This window comes from Corvus hawaiiensis, chromosome 5, assembly GCF_020740725.1.
Source record: "Corvus hawaiiensis isolate bCorHaw1 chromosome 5, bCorHaw1.pri.cur, whole genome shotgun sequence".
Lineage (NCBI taxonomy): Eukaryota > Metazoa > Chordata > Aves > Passeriformes > Corvidae > Corvus > Corvus hawaiiensis.
The window spans coordinates 18,131,751-18,153,201 of NC_063217.1; the positions used below are offsets into that span (position 1 = coordinate 18,131,751).

Genomic DNA, 21,451 nt, shown 5'->3' on the forward strand with positions numbered 1-21,451 from the left:
ACAACACAGGCTGGTACAACTACCAGGATTCCAGCATCTAGGACAGTCTTTAAATGAAGCAATTACAGTAGTGGTTAAACCAACAGATTTGTATTTCTCACATAAAAGGGAGGTGGGGGAGACAACCTCATTAGAAAGTTGTGTTTGGCTTTAAAATTTTTGTTGTTTTTAACACCTATGAATACATTTGTATAAACCATATTTTAGTTTTAGCAACAGGAAATTAATGATTTCAGATGTTGATTTTAATTTTTCTTTGGCAAAGCTCAACCAACAAGATATATCTATGGATACTTATTTGTCCAAATGGAAGAAAACCTGTCCAATAGAAACGCCAGAGAGGATTTGAGTTAGGGTAACATCTTTTATATTATAGTAACTGCATCTTCCATCTATCAAGAATACATCTAAAAAACAAAACAAGGAAAACAAACAAAAATCAACCAACCAAAAAACCCAAACAAACAAAAAAACCCCAAATGAAAACCACTCCAAAAAAAACCCCAAACAAAAATACCCACCCCTACACCAAAACAGAACAGTGCTCTACAGCCAGGCAGTAGAGCAATCTTACACTGAGAATCTAAAAAAAGATTCTTAATTTACTCCAAAATCTAAGTAACACTGTAAATAAGGGTACCGCATATTCATCAGCAAAGGCAACTAACAGATGTTAGGAGAGTTAAAAAACTTAGGTTTCAAGGGATGCGTTGATGTCAGTCATGTAATCCAAATTCTGGCTCAAAGTACAACTAAATCAGATCAACTGCCCCACTGTCACATCCAATGAAGGCCTGAAAACCTCACAGGATGCAGATTTCAGCATCACGCAACTCTGTTTAACCATTCTCATGACAGAGGATACTGTTGTGCCAAATCAGAACAGCCCTTTATCAAAGCCATTATTAAGTGGACAAATAGCAACTTATCAACAAAAATATTTTTTGTGCCTAATGTTTTTGTTAAGATGTGAAAAGTATCTTGATGAAAGATTACTTGTATTTAAATATGGTTTGCCATGTAAAAAAAACCCCAAACCTTTAATTTTATTACACTTTGTAATGAACCGTTTCAGTAGCCAGTCATCTATGATTTAAAAGCGCACATATACATACTTTAAAATTTACTGCTTTCTGTCTCAGCACAATGAAGACTGTCTTAATTATTTAATAAAGCATCCCGCAGGCACAAACAAACTATGCCTATATATACATACTGACAGGTATACATTATTAAGTCTTCTTAACTACCATTGGATAAATTATCTTTTTTTCCTTAACATTACTTGAAAATGAACGTCAGATGGGAAACATATTAGCTACCATGGACTCTTCCTACATGAAATGTTTTTTCAAAAGGGAAATGAAGGAAGACCACAAGGTAAGAAATTACAGAAACAGGTTATACATTACACATATTACAAAGTCAGCCTATCCCTTCCACGGCTCTCTGGGGTGTAGATCTTATGCAGTCAAATCCAACAAATGCTTATGACAGAATTTTTACATTTCCCAGTATCACCCAATGGGTCAGGTTGGAAGGGACTACAGTGGGTCACTTGGTCCAACCTCCTCGCCAAATGCAGAGTCATCCCAGAGCACACTGCACAGGACTGCATCCAGATGGTTCTTTAATATCTCCAGTTTGGAAGACTCCTTGGCAACCTGTTCCATGTGTGGTCACCTGCACAATAAAGAAATTCTTCCTCATGTTCAGGTGGAACTTCCTGTGCATCAGTTTCTGCCTGTTGCCTCTTGTCCTGTTGTTTGGCACCACTGAGCAGAGCCTGGCTCCATCCTCCTGACACCCTCCCTTCAGATACTGAAAGACATCGATGAGGTCCCCTCCAAGTCGTCTCTTCTAAAGGCTGAACTGGCCCAGCTCCCTCAGCCTGTCCTGGTAACGGAGACGCTCCAGTCCCTTCTATCACCTTTGTCACCCTCCTCTGGACCTGTTCCAGGAGCTCCATGTCTCTCTTGTACTGAGGAGCCCAGAACTGGACACAGCACTCCAGGTGCACCTCAGCAGGGCTGAGTGCTGGCAATGTTTAATGCAGGGTACCATTGGCCCTCTTGGCCACAAGGGCACCACTGGCTCTCTTGGCCACAAGGGCACTGCTGGCTCATGGACACTTGGTGCCCACCAGGAGCCCCAGGTCCTTCTCTACAGAGCTGCTCTCCAGCAGGTCAGCCCCCAGCCTGTGCTGGTATGTGGGGTTACTCTTCCCCTGGTGCAGGATCCTCTGCACTTGCCTTTGTTGAATTTTAAATTAATATCAAAACATAATGGAGATTAAAATACTTAGCATCTTTTTGTACAGACACTTTTATTACCACTTAAGACAGTTAAAATCTTTGACCTGATTACTCTTACTTGCATACTTTTTCCTGTAAGAGTAGATGTAGACATAGCATAGTCATTTTCTACTATAATTAACAAACATTTTACCCTCCAGTAAAATAAAACTTTTATTTTCGTAAATTTATCACCTTCTTTAGAAAACACTGCATTAACAAATTCAAATTATCATAAATTAACATATCTGTAAATAATTAATTACTTATTAAAACTATTATTTATTATGGCTACTTGGGGCCACCATTTTTAATGAACTCCCTCACTGTTTTATTTGTTGCTTGTATGCCCCAAAACTATATCCCTTTTCAACAGTAACAGAGAAGAATTATCAGATGGGGATGAGGTCAAGTGACAACATGTTTGAGTAAAATGATAATCTAAAGTGCAACAAGTTGCCAGCTGCAGATACCATGTCCCCAAGTTTACAGGAAAAATTATCAAAATGATAGAAACCATCTAAAAATATCTACATTTTCATTAAATTTTTAAATAACTGAACAGGATAAAAAAGTTTAGTATGTTAACAGATGAATTATAAAGTTGTCAGTGTTGATTAAAATTCAATCAATTATTATGCAGATACACATTCCTGACATATTCATCTGATTTATTGTTCTAAAGGCTTTATTTAAATATATCAATACATACATAAACTCTACCTGAAAACCACTAAGAAGAAATGGCAAATATTTTTGCTATCAGATATAACATTACAAGGAATGAACAAACAAGCATGAAATGCATATAGAATCTCTCTCCTAGTAAGCAGTAAAATGACAATGATACTGTCTGAATTAACTGTTTAAATAATGACAATTTATTTCTGTTATCTCCATTTAATCTCTTAAATTAAATGTGGGGAAAGGAACTTATCTACACTCATAAGGAAACAAGGGGAAGCATGAATAGTAAGAAAAAATAAAATAAGCAAAAAATGTCAAAAAAGTGCAATATTCAAAGCATGCAAGTTATCACAATGAACATTAAGGAAAATAATTTGAAACTACTTAACATAATGTGAATGTTTAAAATAGTTACTGTGACTTTCGACTGTTTTTCCTTTTACTATTGATTATCTATTTAAGTTTGAAAAATTATTTTCATTACAATAGCAGTTTCTGTCCAAGGTCAGAAAAGCATTTAAAGAAGAAAAATTTACTTTTACTATGGTTAAATATCTATGGCTTTTAAACAAGTCTCGCATGTATGAAAGGAAAAAAGAAGAAAATATTATCATTAATAATTACTGTAGCACACTAGCTATCCCTCCACTTATAATGAAGACACCTGGCCATTATTAAATGTTTGTTGATGCATTAACTCCTACAACAGCGCACAATAAGGAGTGTTCTCACTCTGATGAGACTACCATACCCTCTAAAATACTGCTACCCCAGCTCACATTAAATGTTCCAAACATGATGCCAGCCTTTCTGCTTTCTTTTCCTTTTCATGAAAGGAGATATTAAAATAACCTAAAAAACCCTTACAAAGGACAGGAGTTAAATGGAAGAAAGCTGCATTCTTTTGACTTTAAAGAAAATTAGGATTTGGATTCATGGAGAAAACTTAAATCATTATCTCAAACTAACTAGAGTTTCAAGTATTTCCTGTCTGAAAATTGTAATGAGTTTCAAAAAATAACAGCTGTCAGCAGATGCCTTTATTACCTAAGCAAATGGCATCACTGCTGATAACCTTGCTTCTTTGGCACAGCAGCTTCCTTCTACAATAAAGCTCATCTGCCAGTGAAAAGACACTTTCTTCTGGTATGTGGGAGAGGGAATGGTAGAAGTGTTTGAATTTATTTAGGTCAGGTGACTGGGATTGGAGCCTCTGAGTTTTAGAGGAAGAATAAAATACTTTTAATCCCCTGAAGCCAAAAGTCATTTGGAACTCTTCCTAGATGCTGTGAGATGATTATGAAACTGGCTACTTTCCCAGTCAAATGGCCTAGAAAAATCCTTATCTCTAAAGTTTATGCTTGCTACCAGGTAGATCAACCTGCCAATCCTGACCTCCTACCAGCTGGAAAAAAGCTGACTGTAACAGAAGCTACAATGCTGCTTCTTATCCCATAGGCAATGTATCATCTGCAAGGGGAAGTGAAAACAGGAAGCAAAAAATATCCAAAAAGTTGCTCCCATCAGACTCACTCCCACCCTCTGTACATTTGGCGTATACTGAAGTTGCGAAGTAAGCAGCAAAACCTTTTAAATAAATGTCAACAATAAATCTATAATAAATCCACTCTCTCTTAGAGGCTCTAATGCACTTGCTTCCCCTGCAAATATACATTGCAACAGTTCAACAAAGAGTTTGACACTTCCTAAGAAATTAAAGAAGTAATTTTCTTTACAATGTAAGTGTTTGCATAATGAAACAACCAACAAAGCAAATCCATCCATTATAGCATTCTAGTAAACTTCCCACTGAAACTGCCCTCTCACCTGCAGGTGAGATTATCCCTTTTTTGCTGTTACATGCCATTCACATTAATGAGCAATTCATTCATTCATATTAAGAGAACACTTCACTATGTTAACTCTTCAATCACAAAAAAACCCATCAAAATAAAGAACACATCTCTTATTTAAGACATTCTGTTCTCAGAATTATTAATGAAACATAAACAGTATATCACTTAATTTTTAAACTGAAAATAGCTTTTTAAGAAGTACTTACAATCTTTCAAGAAGGTGTAATCCAGAGAAGGAACCATTCTTCAACTCTGTTATTTTATTGTTACTCAAAATCCTGTAAACAAAACCAGTCAAGAACAATGTATTATAGGTTTGGCAACAAAATCTTTCACTGCAACTTACACTTCTTCTGTAACTTATTTTGTTTAACAGCCTGTGTTGATGTTGATCAAACTACAATGCTGAGCTCATTGTCTTGAGGTGTATACAACAGCACTGCTTAAATACTATGAAGGAGAAAAAGAAGATTTTCTATGTCATCTGTTTTAAGTACCATGCAAGCTTACATATATAACATCTGAGAGGAAGCATACCTATCCAGGATTATCCTAGTAAGACCCCAGAATTGGTGTAGTAGAAATGAAGTATTAAAGAACCAATCAGTACATTCAAAATTCTTGTCTTCTGTACCTATTTTGGTTTTCCAAACCAAGCAGCATATTGCCTGCTTCCCATTTCCTCTGCTCTCATTTTCAGTCACACACACACACACACACACACTTCTCCCAGACTGTACCACCTTTCCCAGCCATCCTTCACACATTCATCCTACTCCTCAATGCAGTCTTTTTGAAACATTTGCAAATAAGCTCAGCAAACACTCATCTATCCTTTCTTTTCTTAAAGGACAACACAACCACAAATTCCCTCTTCCATTGAAATAAGTGGATCAGGCCCATCTTGTCAAGCACAGATCACAGCAGATGCTAATTATCCTCAAGGTAGGAAATTCTTTGCACAGCTGGGTATTTCCTTACTTAGAAGGACCCGCTTTCTACACAACTACATAGCTCTGTTGGACAAAAAAAAAAGCCGATTTTCCTTTCGAATCATGTCAAATTTTGGCATCTGCAACACTCCTTACAAAAGGCTTCGCAGTACAACACTCCATTCCAAAAAAAATGCCTCATCTCACTCGTTTTGAAAACACCTCCTGCCAGCTTTATTTAATGTTCCCCACTTCTAAACAGTGAAACACTTAGTAATCAATCCACTTACCCTCTTTTTACCATGTGCAATCATATACAAAACTAGATGTCTCTTTGCAGATGTAAAATCCATGTTTTACTTAATTATTCTTTACACAAAAGCCATTTGTGCCACCTTAATAATTTTTGAGTTCTTTCCAGCTTTATTACACTAAAAAAAAAAAGTGAGGTAAGACCACCAGAACTGAAATAGTACTTGACACGCAGACAAGTCACAAATCTACAGACTAGAATAATGATGTTCTGTTTCTACCATTTCCGTAGCAATTTCTAAGATATGATCTGCCTTCATCACTTGTGCTAAGAATCTAAGATTCTGGTCAGCTCAATGCCCATCATCTTATATAAGACAGGAGTGTTTTCGTCCTCAATACATTCTTCATTTTTTTACAATGTGCTGTTGCTGCCATTTTATTGCCCAATTACTTTCACAAACTTCTTCCAAAATTCTTCACTTTATCCTCATCCTTATTACACCAACCAACTCACCCAACTATATCAACCCCTTACTCACACTGTTTTACAGGTCATTAAAAAATAAGTTGTGCATTACAGGTCTCTATGACTCCACCGAGAAGGATAACCATTTACTTCCACACCCTCTTCTTATCCTTTAGCAAGTCAGCTGCTGATCTGATGATCCTCGATTTAAGACTGATACACTCTTTTCATTAAATGCCTTTGGCAAGGGACAGACACACCTTTTAGAAAGGCATGTCTCATTATAACAGCTGGATCAACCTTGCAAATATTTTGCTGATTCTGAAGAACTCCAAAGGACTGCAGGGAAGAGCTTCTCATTACAGAAGATGTAAATTTTCCATGGTACCTTTATCCAGGTATCCAATACATTTATTATAAACTCTACCGATTTGTTCAACACAAACATCAGACTTGGAACTATGCAGATGGTGGTGCACTTATAAAAATGTGCATTTGTTACCATCCAGTCCTCAAAAATCAAGTTCATTCTAAGCAAGACTTCAGACATTTTATTCCTGAGTTCTTCTAAAAGCTCTTCAGTCACACCATCTTGTCCTGGAAATTTATTCCCTCTGTCACATTGTTCCACAACTTCTGCTACAGTCACTTCAATTTCAGACAGGTCCTTCATCAAATGCATCCTTCATATCCAACATGTCCCTGCACTTCTTCACTTACACCAATTACATCTTCAGGCTGGGTAACTACTTCTGCACTTAAGAGTGCCACTATGAGATTTCTTCTCAGTCCACTACATCTTTCAGATGTCCTTTACAACAGCCATAAACCAAATACACACACATCCCCCTCTTTCCTCCAGTGCACAAAATTTACTATATAATGACAAGGATTAATACTTCAAAACACACCATCAATAAGATAAAACTAAAATACAGAAATAGCAATCTATGAAAACAGCACCATTTTGACACAACTCTGTATTACATTAAGTAGTTTTCTTCTCCAGGTTTCTCAAAGACTGCCTCAAGTCTCTGAATTTTAGACAAATACAGAGTAGGTATTTTTTGTGTAAAAGTTCTGGCTTTGACTCAATCTCTTTCATCTCATATAGAGTGAGTCAAGACACCTGAACAAACTGAAAATCCTTCCATTTCCAGCCTGATGGTAGGAAGGTTTGAAAATTCTTGAAGTTAACCTTAAATCATTCAACAAAGGTAACAAGTCCTGATTCCTTCTTCTCACCTTCCAATCATATTATGTATTTCTGCAGCTCATCTCAAGTCATCCCTGGTGCCCCCTGCTCTACAAGCAGCAAACGTTAAACTACACATTTGCCCAGGGCATCTCCCAGGAGATTAATTTTTATGTCAACTACACAAGTGTGATCAATATAATATACTAGACAGTCAGATAATACCAGGTGAAGACTGATCATAAGAATGGTGGAAAGGAATAAGGGGAAAAACATACTTTAAAGTATACTGAGAAATTGCTATTTTATTGCTATAATGCCTGTAACATCTACTAGAGTGTCAGCTAATAGCATTTGCTCTTGTGAGAATATAGCTCTGTAGTCCAACACATTAAGCTACCTCACAGGAAGAAAATAAGGAAAATTGTCCCTTGCCTGCAGCTGTGATAACCTAGATGAACAAATAAAACAGTGCTGTTTTTTAAAAACAGACACAGAAACCAAGGAAGCCTGGGTAGTCTTAAAAAATGTACATGTATTTCAAGGAATCTTTCCATCAAGAATGGCACGACATTTAACAGAAAACCAGTATACACATTTGCGAGAGTGCGAGTTTAGTGGTAATAATAATAATTACCATCTAAAAATTGGAATGCCCACAAAACTAGTAAAATTTAACCTGAAGCATTAAAATTATACATCCTAAAGTCTTTGAAACTACTTCCATTTCTACTCAAAGAGAAAAAGTTTACAACCTAAACAGTAAGTATTATTTGTAAAAATGGTAGGTACCAGATACATCCAGTAAACCAAATAAAGAATACCTTTATTTCAACATCCTTCCTGGTTTCAGGAACGTATGCATGAAGAAGAATAGTAATAATATATAAAGAATTAAATGAAGGAGCTTATAAAAATCATTAATAGTTAATGCAAACTGAACATAAGACATAACAGCAGCAGCAAGAAAAAAATTTCAGACCAATTCCAGACTTCTGGAGAAATTAAGGAAAAAAACCACATGAGGTTCACAAGGGAATGTTGATCTAAGTCAACACAAGCAAGCAAGCAAGCAAATTACAATCTTTGGTAGCACAGAAATTAATGTGTATCTTAGTTACAATTTACTTCATCTTCATATTTACTGGTTTACCTGTATTTCTTCCAGAAAAAGAAGTTATTCAAAATGGAGACTGAACCACTTCAAAAGTAGCTATAACTGACTGAACTAAATATAAACTAAATAAAATAACAGTTCTGTAAGAAAAAAAAAAATTAGTTTTCTGACATCGCCTATAAAATAACAGGCCTAAAGTAGATGCCTTTGAATATCTGGGTACAAGGTAAATTTCTCTCTTGAGCGCGATTTACAAATTACAGTCAGACTGATTTAGTATTTTCTCTGCAGAGGCTGTTAGTTGCTCAACCATAAAGGTTTAGTACAATAAATGATAGATTTTACAACACTCCATATAATCTAAAACACTTAATCACACAAAAATGTTGTCTAATCTTAAAAAAATGCAGTTAAAACTTGCTATTAATATATAGTCTGTACATTATTTGAACTATTAAGAGATGTGGCACAAGAAGACAAAACACGATAAAGCATTCACCTCGAAGTAGATGTTTTATAGTCACTTTCACAGTTTCTGTGCATTAATGCACAATGAAATGATGGACTATTATGTACCACTTAGAGGATATTATTTGTGATCAATAATATCTCCAAGTTACTAGTTTAAGACCATAATTTTTCTAAAGAGACAATTCTGAAAATATGCTAACTTTTCCGTCATTAAGAAGTCTAAAGAGAAAACAGTAGAGAGCTACCATTGAGATGAGAGCTCCACTCATCCCCATCTTGTTCAACTCTTTAACAAATGACTTTGAAACATAAATGATGTCACTGAAGATTTCATGAAGGGGTTTCCATAGCCCAATGTTATTGTTACTCCATATTTCTTACGAGCTACATAAGAGATTTTTATTTTCTTTTCTTTTAAATGATCAACAACACCTGCTTGGAAGAAATGCACTTTGCTTGAGAAACACCTACATACCAGAAAATAAAATGTGGAACACAGGCAATGTTAGTGCCTGTGTTAAAAAAACATGGCCACGGGAATTAACACAAAAAACTTGGAAGAAGACGCAGCTGAAAAGTAGGTTCTAGAAAGAATTACGGTCTCAAGTCACCTTACAACAAAGCATGTCCCTCTTCCTCTGACTGAGCAGAAGAGCTGTAGAGAGACAAAGAGGTGATCTGAAACGATGTACCTCCAGAAAAAAAAAGTACCAACCCCCTCAAACTCTCCCTGGCTTTTTACCTATTCCAAGAACATTGCTGAAATGTTTCTTTGTCAAATATAGCTTGGATCAGAAAGCCCATTTTCCATTTTGCTCCATAAACTAGCAGAAGACTTTGGCAAAACTGAAAAGAAACTCAACTGTGACTCTTAACTTATTGGCGAGATCCTTCAGCAGTAGATGCCCAGCATGCAAAATATATATGCAGTCAAACCCAGTCTGTCCTTTGTACTATGAAGAATTTTAGCAATAGATACTAAAGATGATGTACTAACTTTTCTTTCTCATACAGAGTGGGGAAAAAAACATAGCTGGATCATTTTTTACCATTAGAATGAGGTAATAAGCACTAAGTGGAAAAAATTTTGTTCTGTGAAACAATTTTGGCTTGCCAGCTATAAAACAACCACTGCTAAGACAGCAGTCAACTAGACAGGAATTTAGAATGCATCTCCTAACATCACAAATGAATCCTAATCCAGAGGATATCATTAAAACACACACACATCCATTAACACTATTACCGAATAGTGAAAACGGCCACCAAGAAGCCTGCATGAAGACTGGGAGACTGTGTAACTGTTAGCTGAATGCTGAAGTAGCTTCCAAAAGACATTTTAAAAGACTCAAATGGAGAGCCAGGAAACAGATAATAAATCATATCAATTCATGATGACTGCATACCCTAAGGACTGGGAAAGTGGCCACCAGCAAAAGTCAGATTAAAATAACCATGTGCGAACAACCAAGAAAAATGCTTTCTGCTGAAAGTTGTGAACATGCAAAAAGAAACACATTCTTCAAAGTTTATCTTGTAGAAACTGTAATTTAACAAGGATATAAACCCAGTGTTTTTCAACAGTTAATATTTTGCCTTCCAGTGAGTTACTGGTGTCAAAGGGAAAGAAACCCAGTAATAGACTGAACAGAACACAAACAATACTTGCTTAAAAATAACTCTAAAATGAAAGCACTCCACAAGCTTTATTCAGAGAAAGAACTATGAATCATTCCAAAACTCTAATGAAAGGAGACAGTATTTTCCAATTCAACAAAAATCTTATAACTGAGGAAGCTTAGCAATGAAACATTTGCAAAATAAAGTTTGCAACAGATAAAAGTTTTCCTGTGATATTTCATTATTATGCATATTAAACAATATTAAAATTGTAAACTAAACCGCTCAGAAGTAATGACATTACAGAATTAAAACTGTATCTATTTATGCTGCTCCATTTTTTAACTGGTAATGCGCTAAATTCATATAATCTAATGAGGAATCTTTATTTTTCCTACACAATCCCTGGATCATTCAAGCAGCAATGCTCACTATGCACTGCCATTAAAGAATATTTTTCTTGATATTCAGTATTTCTTGATATTCAGCTTTATTTATTGCTTTTCATTAAAAACATTCTGTTCTTAAGGAGAGAAATTATTTCTAGTGAAACACAGTGCCAGTCACTAGAGCAACTCAGCAAGTTTTCTATGTAAAAGTACTGAATAAAAATCATCTTAGAAAAGGACAGAACTGAGGGGCAAAATAGCATGCAAGAATGAGTAGCAATGTTGCTGAAAATCATACTACTTTCAGAAGACATTCTTATGAAATTACAAAATTACCAACCAAACCTTTCTTTCTTTCTTGTACTTATCCCAGGTTCAAAAGCCGACCAAGAAGAAAATTCAGAGGACACAACTTCACCCGATTTCTTCCAACACTAACTCCGTGTTGCCATTTCTAAAGCCAATAAAAAGCACTGGAAGGCTAACCCTTGTGACCACTGCATTCTAGGAAGCTTCCTCCAAGTTCTCTGCCCCCTGCTTCTATCTGTAGCATCTGCATTATTTTAAGATATTATGATCAACTTCTGTAATAACTGCCCTGTTTTACTACCTTCTGCTCCCTCCTGGGTTTCCCACTTAGTCACCAGATGTACACTTCTTAGGATTCCCCCAGCTTGCAGTTCAGTGCAAGTTTACCTGACCCCAAAAACCTCCATACATACATGCAAGAGAGTAACTTGCTTCACACAGAAGACTGCACATGGATGTCTTGCCAGCCACTCCTAACTTTAGCTGCTACAACAGATAAATTAATGAATTCTCTGTGTCATCACAGTAGTACTAACTGGAGCACAGACTGTCACACCCAGTCTCACATGTATTCACACTTCCTATCAGGTGTACCTGCTCTCTAGAAAGTGCTTTGCCTACACACGTTAACAAGCACTTCCTGTCAACTGCTGGCACACAAGGATACATTCACAAAAATTTATATCCTAATCCTACAGAACTAAACAGGTTTTGGATAGCTTAGCTCCCTGAACTGACTAGGCATGGAGCCAGACAAATGCTAGTACTGCAGCCAGGGAGGGGAGGAGAAAAAACCCACAAACATCCACACAGTGAGACACTGGGAGGGGAAGGTATGAACACACCAGCTCCAGTTTAGGCTACAGTTTTACAGATAGATGGATACTGATCCAACATTCCCCACTCAGAGGGTGAGATCTTCTCTCCTCAGCCCTAGCATGTCATCATCCCTATGTCAGAAGCAGGAAGAAAGGGTTGAAGGGGATCTCCAGCACACAGCTGTAAGGTCAGGTCACCGCAATCCACAGAAACACCAATGAGCCCATCAACACACAAATTTGAGAACTGCTTTAAATTACTCTTAACACCAGAGGCTGTTATCCTAAAATAACAGCTTGAAATATTGGAATAAGTTGTCCGGAATATCAGATAGGACACTTCTAGAAATCTAAGCGTAACTTGCAAAAACTCTGCCCGGTACTAAGTTTCAAGGTAAAACACACTCTGTAACAACATGGGCAAACTAATAAGGAGTCCTTGTATCTGACAGAAATAGCTCAGGTGGAAACAGCGCATCATGAGGATGTTACACCACTACCATTCCTTATACGACCCATCTTTTCTTACTGGCATACAGACACTAATCCTGTCTTTAGTGATTTTGGAGGTAGTTGCTGAATTTCCAAGAATCTTGCTCATCTCATATCAAGCCAGTTTACACTCAGCCTTCAGTACCATATTTGGTCTGCCTTCATTCCCTCTTAAGTTTTCTGATCTCCCAACTCCGTAACTGACATATCCATTCAAAAAAACTCAAACTTCATCCCAACTCCCAGCAACAGCTTCTGCCTCTTAATCCAATCTTCCTGCCTTTATTCACTTTGTACCCAGACTCTAACTTCCCTCCTCCTACCTCAAAGCACCTTCTTCTCCCTAGATTGAACTGATGTAGCAGATGGCACAGACTGTACTCTTACACAAAGCACCTGAAGACAGCACAGCCCTCAGCCACCTGGAGTCTGGATGAATCCTAGAACACACTGTCCAGTGCAGACAGAACTGTGGAATTAAAGTGCCTATTTCTTAAACATCTTTAATCAATCTGCATTTATTATGTTTGGGTTTTTTTCCCCCAAAAGAAGCTCTTAGTTGGTCTGTCTTACCAAAAAGGTCAGCTTCCTACTCCGAAGGGACAACTCAGCAGCCCACCCAAAACTGGCAGACCAGCTTGGATCACACACGCAACCAAAGCAGGGCTGCTCCTTGCGGACCTAAAAGCTCTGCACTGCAGTGCACTAGCATCCCACTCACTCCAGGGCAGCACTGCACTGCACCACTGCACATGCCCTGCGGCAGTGCACAAGGAGAAGCCACAACACAACAGAGCCACATAAACAGTAATTAATGGATATCATCTCTAGCACTTTAAGAGCAACAAGACATTGCAGTTTTCACTGCTGAACACCCAGTAAATACAAGGTGAAAATAAAATTCTCACCTATTTACTATGTAAAGACTAGAGACATATAACAGATTATATAGGATTTTCAAAATCAGAATTTAAAATTCACTGTTAATCTCACTACAGAAAGCAAAACTCACGAAAACATACTTTATGTGACATTTTTAAATTTAAAACAGTTTATTATCACTGATGAAAATAAATGCTCAACTGTTTTTAATCTTTATGGATTACAAATAGTACAAAAATGCATTTAAACTGAGTAGAACTCAAAAATTATAGACTGTAATGGTAAAGATAGACTATATAAGGCAGTAATGACAAATCCATGAACCTGCAACATATCTGGCCCATGCAAAGTACATATGGGAACCATTAAATTCTGAAAAACCTAAACTTGCAGCTCCATAGTTGTTTTAAATTACAAAAATAACCTCTGAAACATGAGCAAACTGCAAGCAATGAGACATAAGAAGTTATTAGTTCTTCATCACTGCAGCACAAATTCTAGTTTAATTTTTTTACTCTTGGCATTAAATAAAAATAAAAATTCTAGTATTTTGCAGTTCTGAAGCAAACCCAGGAATACTACTGATCAATAAAAGACAACAATAAAATAAAAAAGCATTAATTGTGAAGATTAAGACATCTTCCTGAGGCTAGATATAGCATAAGACATTCAACATTTAATAGCCACTTTAGGGTTAATTGAAGGGCTAATGAACACATGAAGAGCATTGCTTATATGCGTATCTTCTTAGGAACAAAGGTATTGGGCAATTTTGCATTAATATGGTAGCTCTGAGAACTAAAAAAAAAAAAAGTTTCCACTACAAAAATTTGTATTTGCTCTCCAGAATTTTGCAGCACTTAGCTCTGTCCTTCTCTGCTATTTTCAACTTGACAGTAACCAATACATAGCTCTAATGCAAAACCTGAGCCCCAGGCTTGTAACAACTGCTACAGTTGTATCGTTGTATCTATGGTACAGAAGCCATATTTCTAGTTCTCTCATGTATTTAATCACAAGTACAGTAATCTTATTGTGAAAGGCACATAAAAGAACTTAAAAATGCTTATTTAGAAAAGTTTTTTTTTTTAATTAAAAAGAAGTATGAATCAATACAATAATTGAATGCAATATTGAATGAAGACTATTGCCAGTTACAAAACCACCATGTATGTTAAAGTCATTACTGCAACACTTCATGAAATAGGAAAACACTATTCAATCTTGTCAGTGTATCCCAGTGGACACATATAAACCATGTAACATGATGTCTTCCAAAGCTGAATGGTTTTTCAGATAGAACTAAATATTGAAATTTAGAAGAGAACACTGTTCATACTGCGATGTCAGAATTTTCTTGCAATACTCAAATACATACAAAAGTGTACACAGTAAGAGAATACTGTATGTACTCAATATCCTATAACAAGCTCTCAGCAATGAATCCATGTTGAAAAAGTACATACAGAAAGGCACAAAACTGGTTATCTTCTCAACAAAATCTGCTAAAAGTATAGAACACAAGTCCATCAGTAAATGACACACTCTATTGATTTTCAGGAGTCAGATGTCACTGATAAAAAGGCATGTACATGTACTTGTGAATTACTACACTGTGGCTATAGTTCTCAAGTACTAGCTCTGTACTGCCTTGTGTTCATATGTAAAATGCATTTTGCATAGCCTGTGTATCCACTGGTCAAAGAAATTTTTAAGTTTTAATGGGGATTATTAGCACTTCGTACCTTCAAAAATGTTATCACTGCCCAAATTATTAGTACTGATCACTTAAACAGTCTAAAATTGACTATTCAAAAAAAAAAAACACCAACCCACCAAAAAAAAACCCAACCAAACAAAAAACTGCCAAACCAATAGCCACCAAGGGTACCATCAAGTTAGTAAATAGAAATGCACTGTAAAAGAGGCAAACTTCCAGCGAGGACATTTACATTACACACGACTCAGATAATTACAACATAACTGCACATTGCTATACAACTGGCTTCTTACAGTATGAGTGACATTTTGCTTTGAAACTTTTGAAATTTTAAATTTGTGTCATAAATGGAAAAATTGCACAGATATCTGGAAGTCCAAGTAAGTATGCCTTAGAGCTGCTTAATGGATGTAGTTTGATATGATTTTATTTAGAGCTGGACAAAAACTGTAACATTTTAAGATGTTTCCTAACAGCAACCCAGTTAAGCACATCTTTGAAAAGCACTGAACATAAATCCAGGCAAATGCTCTGGATTGTAAATCCTAAAACTTTTTTAAGTGCAAACAGTGGTACTCCTATGCTCCTATTAGGATATGCGCTTAAGCAGAGATGTTTGCAGAGCAGTAAGCCTCCTGATTCAGAAATGCAGTTCTTTACTGAATATATATGCTTTTCCTTTGCTTATTCAGATTCTTGTTCCAATAACATATGTAACAGGTAAATAGTATTCTCAACAAATAATAAGCTTCATGGGCTTGCCTTTAGTGGACTTACACATTCTCTTCAAAACACAAAGCAATGGCTAATAGCCAACAAGTTCAAACAAGTATCCACCACCATCATTTGAGTTTGCATCAAGAAATGCAACAGCAACAGACATTTTATCTCAGACTTCTATTACAGTGCATTCCTTATTTAAATTTGCATCATGGCAATGGCTTCAGTATCTACTGAAATAAAGAGCATGGCAGACACGCCACAGTTACATTCAGCCTGTTTTGGTATCTTCAAACCAAAAGCATCTCATCTGGCTACTTAACCTACAAAGGTCAAAGCCATCTATGGTGTTCATGTAGATACACCTTTCACTTGCACCCAAACCAGCTGTTATTATATAATGCTAGGAAAAAAGTCACTTCCTTAGCTATAAATGAACTTGAATTCACCTTGGAATTTGACTTAAGTGCCCCATAAAGCAACAGCTAGTTCTACCTCGATTGTAAAGGAAAACCAATTTACAGTACTGCCAGAAATCCTAAACCTTAACTCTCCCATAAACATGTCTCCATACTTTAATACTCCTCTTCCCATGTCTGCTTTTTTCCCTCAATCATGAAACAAACTTACTGTATCTCTTATCAATTGAAATCAAGTTAGGATTTTTTTTTCTGAATTGCAACTGAAGAATCTCACCACACTGACCTAAATTAGTGGGACAATAACATGTTTTGTGGCAAACACAGCCCAAGGCATTTCGCAAATTAAGTGACCTTGCCCAACTTATATCATCATTAACCACTAACTACAATGGTGTGCAAGAATGAAGGAACCTGGCCAGCATCCTCAGATGCTACTCGCTTATACTAAATTCCACTATTTCTCTTATTTTCTCACTTTTTAGAGACTATTGTCCTCAAAAATATTTCACTGGGAAAAAAAAAAATGTAAATGCTAAAGGCACAGTAGCTAATCAGCTGAAAATCTAAGAGGTTGCCCAGTAATAAGAATGAAATCAGTATTTCCAAAATGCATATAATCACTTCATTTGCATCATTCCTAACTCATTCAAAAAACAAAAAGTTATATAAAACTATATAGGTCACTGTATTTAAAACTGGTTTGTGCAAAATAGAGTCAACATAAAAAAAAATTAGCTGAATTAAAATGCAGCTGATATACACAACAGTGATCTATTTTCAGCTACATATCTCTGCAGTGATCCAATAATCCAAAAAGATCTAACAGAACTAGTACTTATCTCAATAGATGAATCCCACAAGAATCAAGATTCAAGACAACTCAGGGCAGTTTGTCTCGTATCAGACAACTATTCATCAAGTGCTGCAATTTTAAGTATCAGCTTGGGGAAAAAAATGTAATTTTTGGCAAAAGATTAGGTAACAATTAATCCAGGCACTACTAATCAACATGTTAGTGAAGTGGCATTTGGCAACAAACCCCACAGATCACCAACACTTTCTATCAAGATTAACATGGATTTGGTAAAAATAATAATAAAATAAAAAACAAACAAAAAAAAAACCCACCAAACCATAACAAACCAAAAACTCTCAGAGAAGGCAAAGTCACATCTCAAGACTCAACAAACTTGAAAGATTCTGAACCCGAACACAACAGTCAGTGTCCACACTCTTGGAAAAAGCAGGTCATTGGTTTAATAATACTTGCCTTATATTCAAGCAAAATTTTAAAGTGTATGTTCATTAAGTTGTATCAACACAGTTAAGATATTTGCTACAAATAACAATGAAAAAATGGCATTGTTTCTTGCTATGTCTATTAAAAAGTTCAAACCAGAAAAATAAATGTTTCAAAAGTTGTTATGAACTTCAAAGGCTGGTTAATTGAAAGCTACTAATTAGTGTATGTAGATATGCTCTAGATATTGAAGCAGTATGAAAATCAAGATGAAAGATGAACCGTTCTTCCAAATTCTTCTGTCACTGCAATGATGAACAAAGATCCACTCACAGCAAGGCTGCTGTGTTTGGTATCTGCTTGTCTTTCACAGCTACCAGAGCTGTGATTCAAGTTTTTTGAACCAAAAGAACCCCACAGTGAACTTCAGCATATCAACCATACTAACATCTACTTATATCAAAATTTTTAAGGATAATACCATACTTGTAACATTTAATCAGCTGCAAAGCATTTGAGGCTAACAAAGATTAAACATATTTGTTGATCAAACTACTGTCACTTCTACTTTATGCTTTGTTTCCTACTTCAGAAACTTCACATGGGAACATCTATAATCATTTCTCACAAGTCATTTAGAGATACTGTCTGAACCCTTGCAGACTTTCAAGCACGAACAACTACTTTAGCCTTAATCAGCTCCCGTTTTTTGCTTTCCCTTTTCTCACAGGTCCGGGTCCGTGCATCTGCTGGGTTCACACCTAAGACTTCTGGAAGGAAGCCTTTCCTTGGTGTTTCAGTGCTGTCAGCATTCCCAAAAGCAGCAGATTGTTGTTCTCATGACAGTATATTCTGTACATTTTAAATGCCAGATTACTGGTAGATCTTTGAAATCTGTGATTTCCAGTTAAGTAGATAAATATCTTAAGCTAGACCCCATATTCCAGTTCCTTTTCACTGACTTTCTTGCATACTACTTGGCTGCACTTGAGTCTTCCCATGGTAGCACAGGTACAATAAGCCTCTCTGAAGAAGGCGCAAGGGTTCCACTTTTGGGACCATCCACTGACGAGATCCAGTGCTGAGGAAGATCTTGCCCATGCCAGGGGGATTTGACCTGCTGATCTTGAGAGCTCCCTTCCAATCCAAACTATTCTATGAACTTCTTTGCTAAAGTGACCAGGTAATGTCTCAGAAAGGAAAATAATTTGCAGAGCCTCTCTTTACATGTGCACGCTTATGTCTAAGTAAGTGGCAACATATTTTTTACTTTAGATTAAGTTGCATATCCTGTTTGAAACTTGTTATTCAAATGGATAAGCAAGGACTACCTCCACACAAAAACAGCACGCCTACTGAGGGATGAAGAAGGGAGAGTTGGGGATGCTGTTCCACGGGGTGGGCGGCGGTGCGGGGGGAGCTCCACGGGACGGTGCCGCTCCGCCGGTGAGTTACGCGACACTTCGCCCCCTTCTCAAATAACCATCCCGGGAAACTACCGGAAAACATGAAAAGCACATCCGCTCCCGGGGCTTTCTGCAGTAGTAGAGGGGAGTCACCTACGCTTCCACTCCCCCCCACCTCACCCCATTTTACCTCAGACCGGCGCTCCCACTCCCCCTCCGCCCCGTCCACGTCGCACCGAAGCTGCCCACCCCCCACGCGGGGACGGTACTCACAGGGTGACCGTCCGGTTGGGCAGCGCCTCGGGAGGCAGGACCTGAGCGAGCTCCAGGTTGCTACAAACCACCTTCACCTCCGCCGGGCCGCCGGCCGCCGCTTTGCCGGCGCTCTTGGGACGCCCGTCGTACTTACAGCCCGGGGGCAGCGCGGCACCGCCGCCGCCCAGCACCGCCAGCAGCAGGAGCGCGGGCAGGAGCGGCGCCGGGCGGCGACGGCGGCAGGGCGGCAGGCGGCAGAGAGCGCGGCGGCCCGGGGGCAGCATGGCGGGGCCGTGCAGGACGCTGCTCCGCTCCTCCCGGCGACGGACGGGCCGGGCGGGAGAGGCCGGAGGGAGGGAGCGAGGGAGCGGGCCACGGTCCGCCCTGGCCTAGCCCCACGGGGGCGGTGCCGCCGCCATGCGGTGCTGCGGGCGGGAGTCGCGGTGGCCGCGGCCGCCTTTGTGTGGCGCGGGTCGGGCCGAGCGCGGCAGCAGCAGCGCCGCCTCCCGCCGGGGCCGGACCCCGCGGCACCGAGCGCGCCCGCCGGGCCGCGGCCCCACTGCGCAAGCGCCGCCGTGGCCGCCGTGCCCCCCGCGCCTGCGCGGCGCCGGGCGGGGGCCGCGGCCGGGGGCGGCGGATCGAGGGGGCGTCTGTGCTGCTGATTCCTGCATGGACGGAGCCTGTGGGCCCTTACTTGCTGCACAGCTGGCGGGCTGTGTGACTCTCCGTGGGCCCTGTCTTCTTCGATAAAGCGCTTTGGTTTCCCTCTCGTCTGTTTTCATAACTTGTCGCTTGCCCTCCTGTTCCAGTTCCTTACTCGTGCAGGGGGGACTGTTGCTGTTCATGCTCCATGGGGAAAAGATAATCCCCTGCCTGGGTGCTGAATGGCTTTCAAAATTCATAACGCCAAGTAAATAGTACTTACAAGACATTTTTTCTCAAATTTTCCCCGTAAAATGAGGTAACGAGTTAATCCCTTGGTAGCCATAAGTTATTTAAATATCATTCAAAAAACCCACAAAAACACACAAAATCCCACCTACCAACAATGAGTGTTGTTATGGCACGCTTGAAACTACTTTTTTGGGTGTAATTAGGTCATGTTTGCACACTTCTCTGCAGCCAGTACAGCCAGGCACAAACACTTTTGTGTCGATGATAGTTGAAATTCAATATGGTCTTTGCCTCTGGTAGGTGGAGGATAATAAAATAACTGTTACCTAACTCACAGTCAAATGTGGCAGGACCTATTTCAAAAATTTTAAGACAGATTTTGCAGAACTCATAGGAAGTTCTGGTAACTAACCAAGAACTCACAGTGCCCTATCCTTTGAGAAGAGAACTGGCAAATGGCACCCTGCAAACTACTTGCTATTACACAGAAATGCCATTTTAGATATTGACATGTAACAGCTGCCAAAATGAGTCTTACAAAATCTTTAACCTAAGATGTCCTTGAATAATGTTGAACACTTAGTCTGTGACTCAGTTTTAAATGTAACCTAAGGAAAGATACTGGCAAACCATTGGAATTGTGGATTGGAGCAAGATGAACAAGATTACAGTAATAACATCACAATCATCCTTTACTCATAGACTCTGTGTCCTCTTACAAATTAATATGAAACCTGTTCCAAGTACTGAAATTGTTGACTGGAGTGCAAAGAAGACACTGGTCCCTGAACTTTAGTATGATGTTTGTCTGCCACTGAGTCACTCAACAGGATCAACCTGATCTGGGTGAGATGCGAGGCCACTATTACACTTGAACTAAATTAGGTCAAGACACAAAATGCAAAGTTGACAATGCCTTTTTGCTCTTACACTGCAGTTACACTAACTGTAAGAGAAGAGAGAGCTAATTAGCATAAAATTCACCAGTGTTCAGATAATTCTTCCATTTTG

General features: G+C 38.4%; 1 protein-coding gene across 2 annotated transcripts in view; it reads right to left on the reverse strand.

Moving 5' to 3' along the window:
- The window catches only part of ADGRA3 (adhesion G protein-coupled receptor A3), a 55,408-nt gene extending 35,385 nt beyond the window's left edge, over positions 1–20,023 (reverse strand). The window contains exons 1-2 of one of the 2 annotated variants that reach the window (XM_048303818.1): positions 19,565–20,023; positions 5,044–5,115 (exon numbers count right to left, since the gene is read on the reverse strand). In XM_048303818.1, coding sequence (XP_048159775.1) covers positions 5,044–5,115; positions 19,565–19,830 — 338 coding nt within the window. In that variant the 5' untranslated portion in view covers positions 19,831–20,023. Of the gene's footprint in view, positions 1–5,043; positions 5,116–6,059; positions 6,153–19,564 lie in introns of those variants that run through there. The other variant, XM_048303819.1, reaches the window with a different exon arrangement.
- Positions 20,024–21,451: the final 1,428 nt, after the last annotated feature.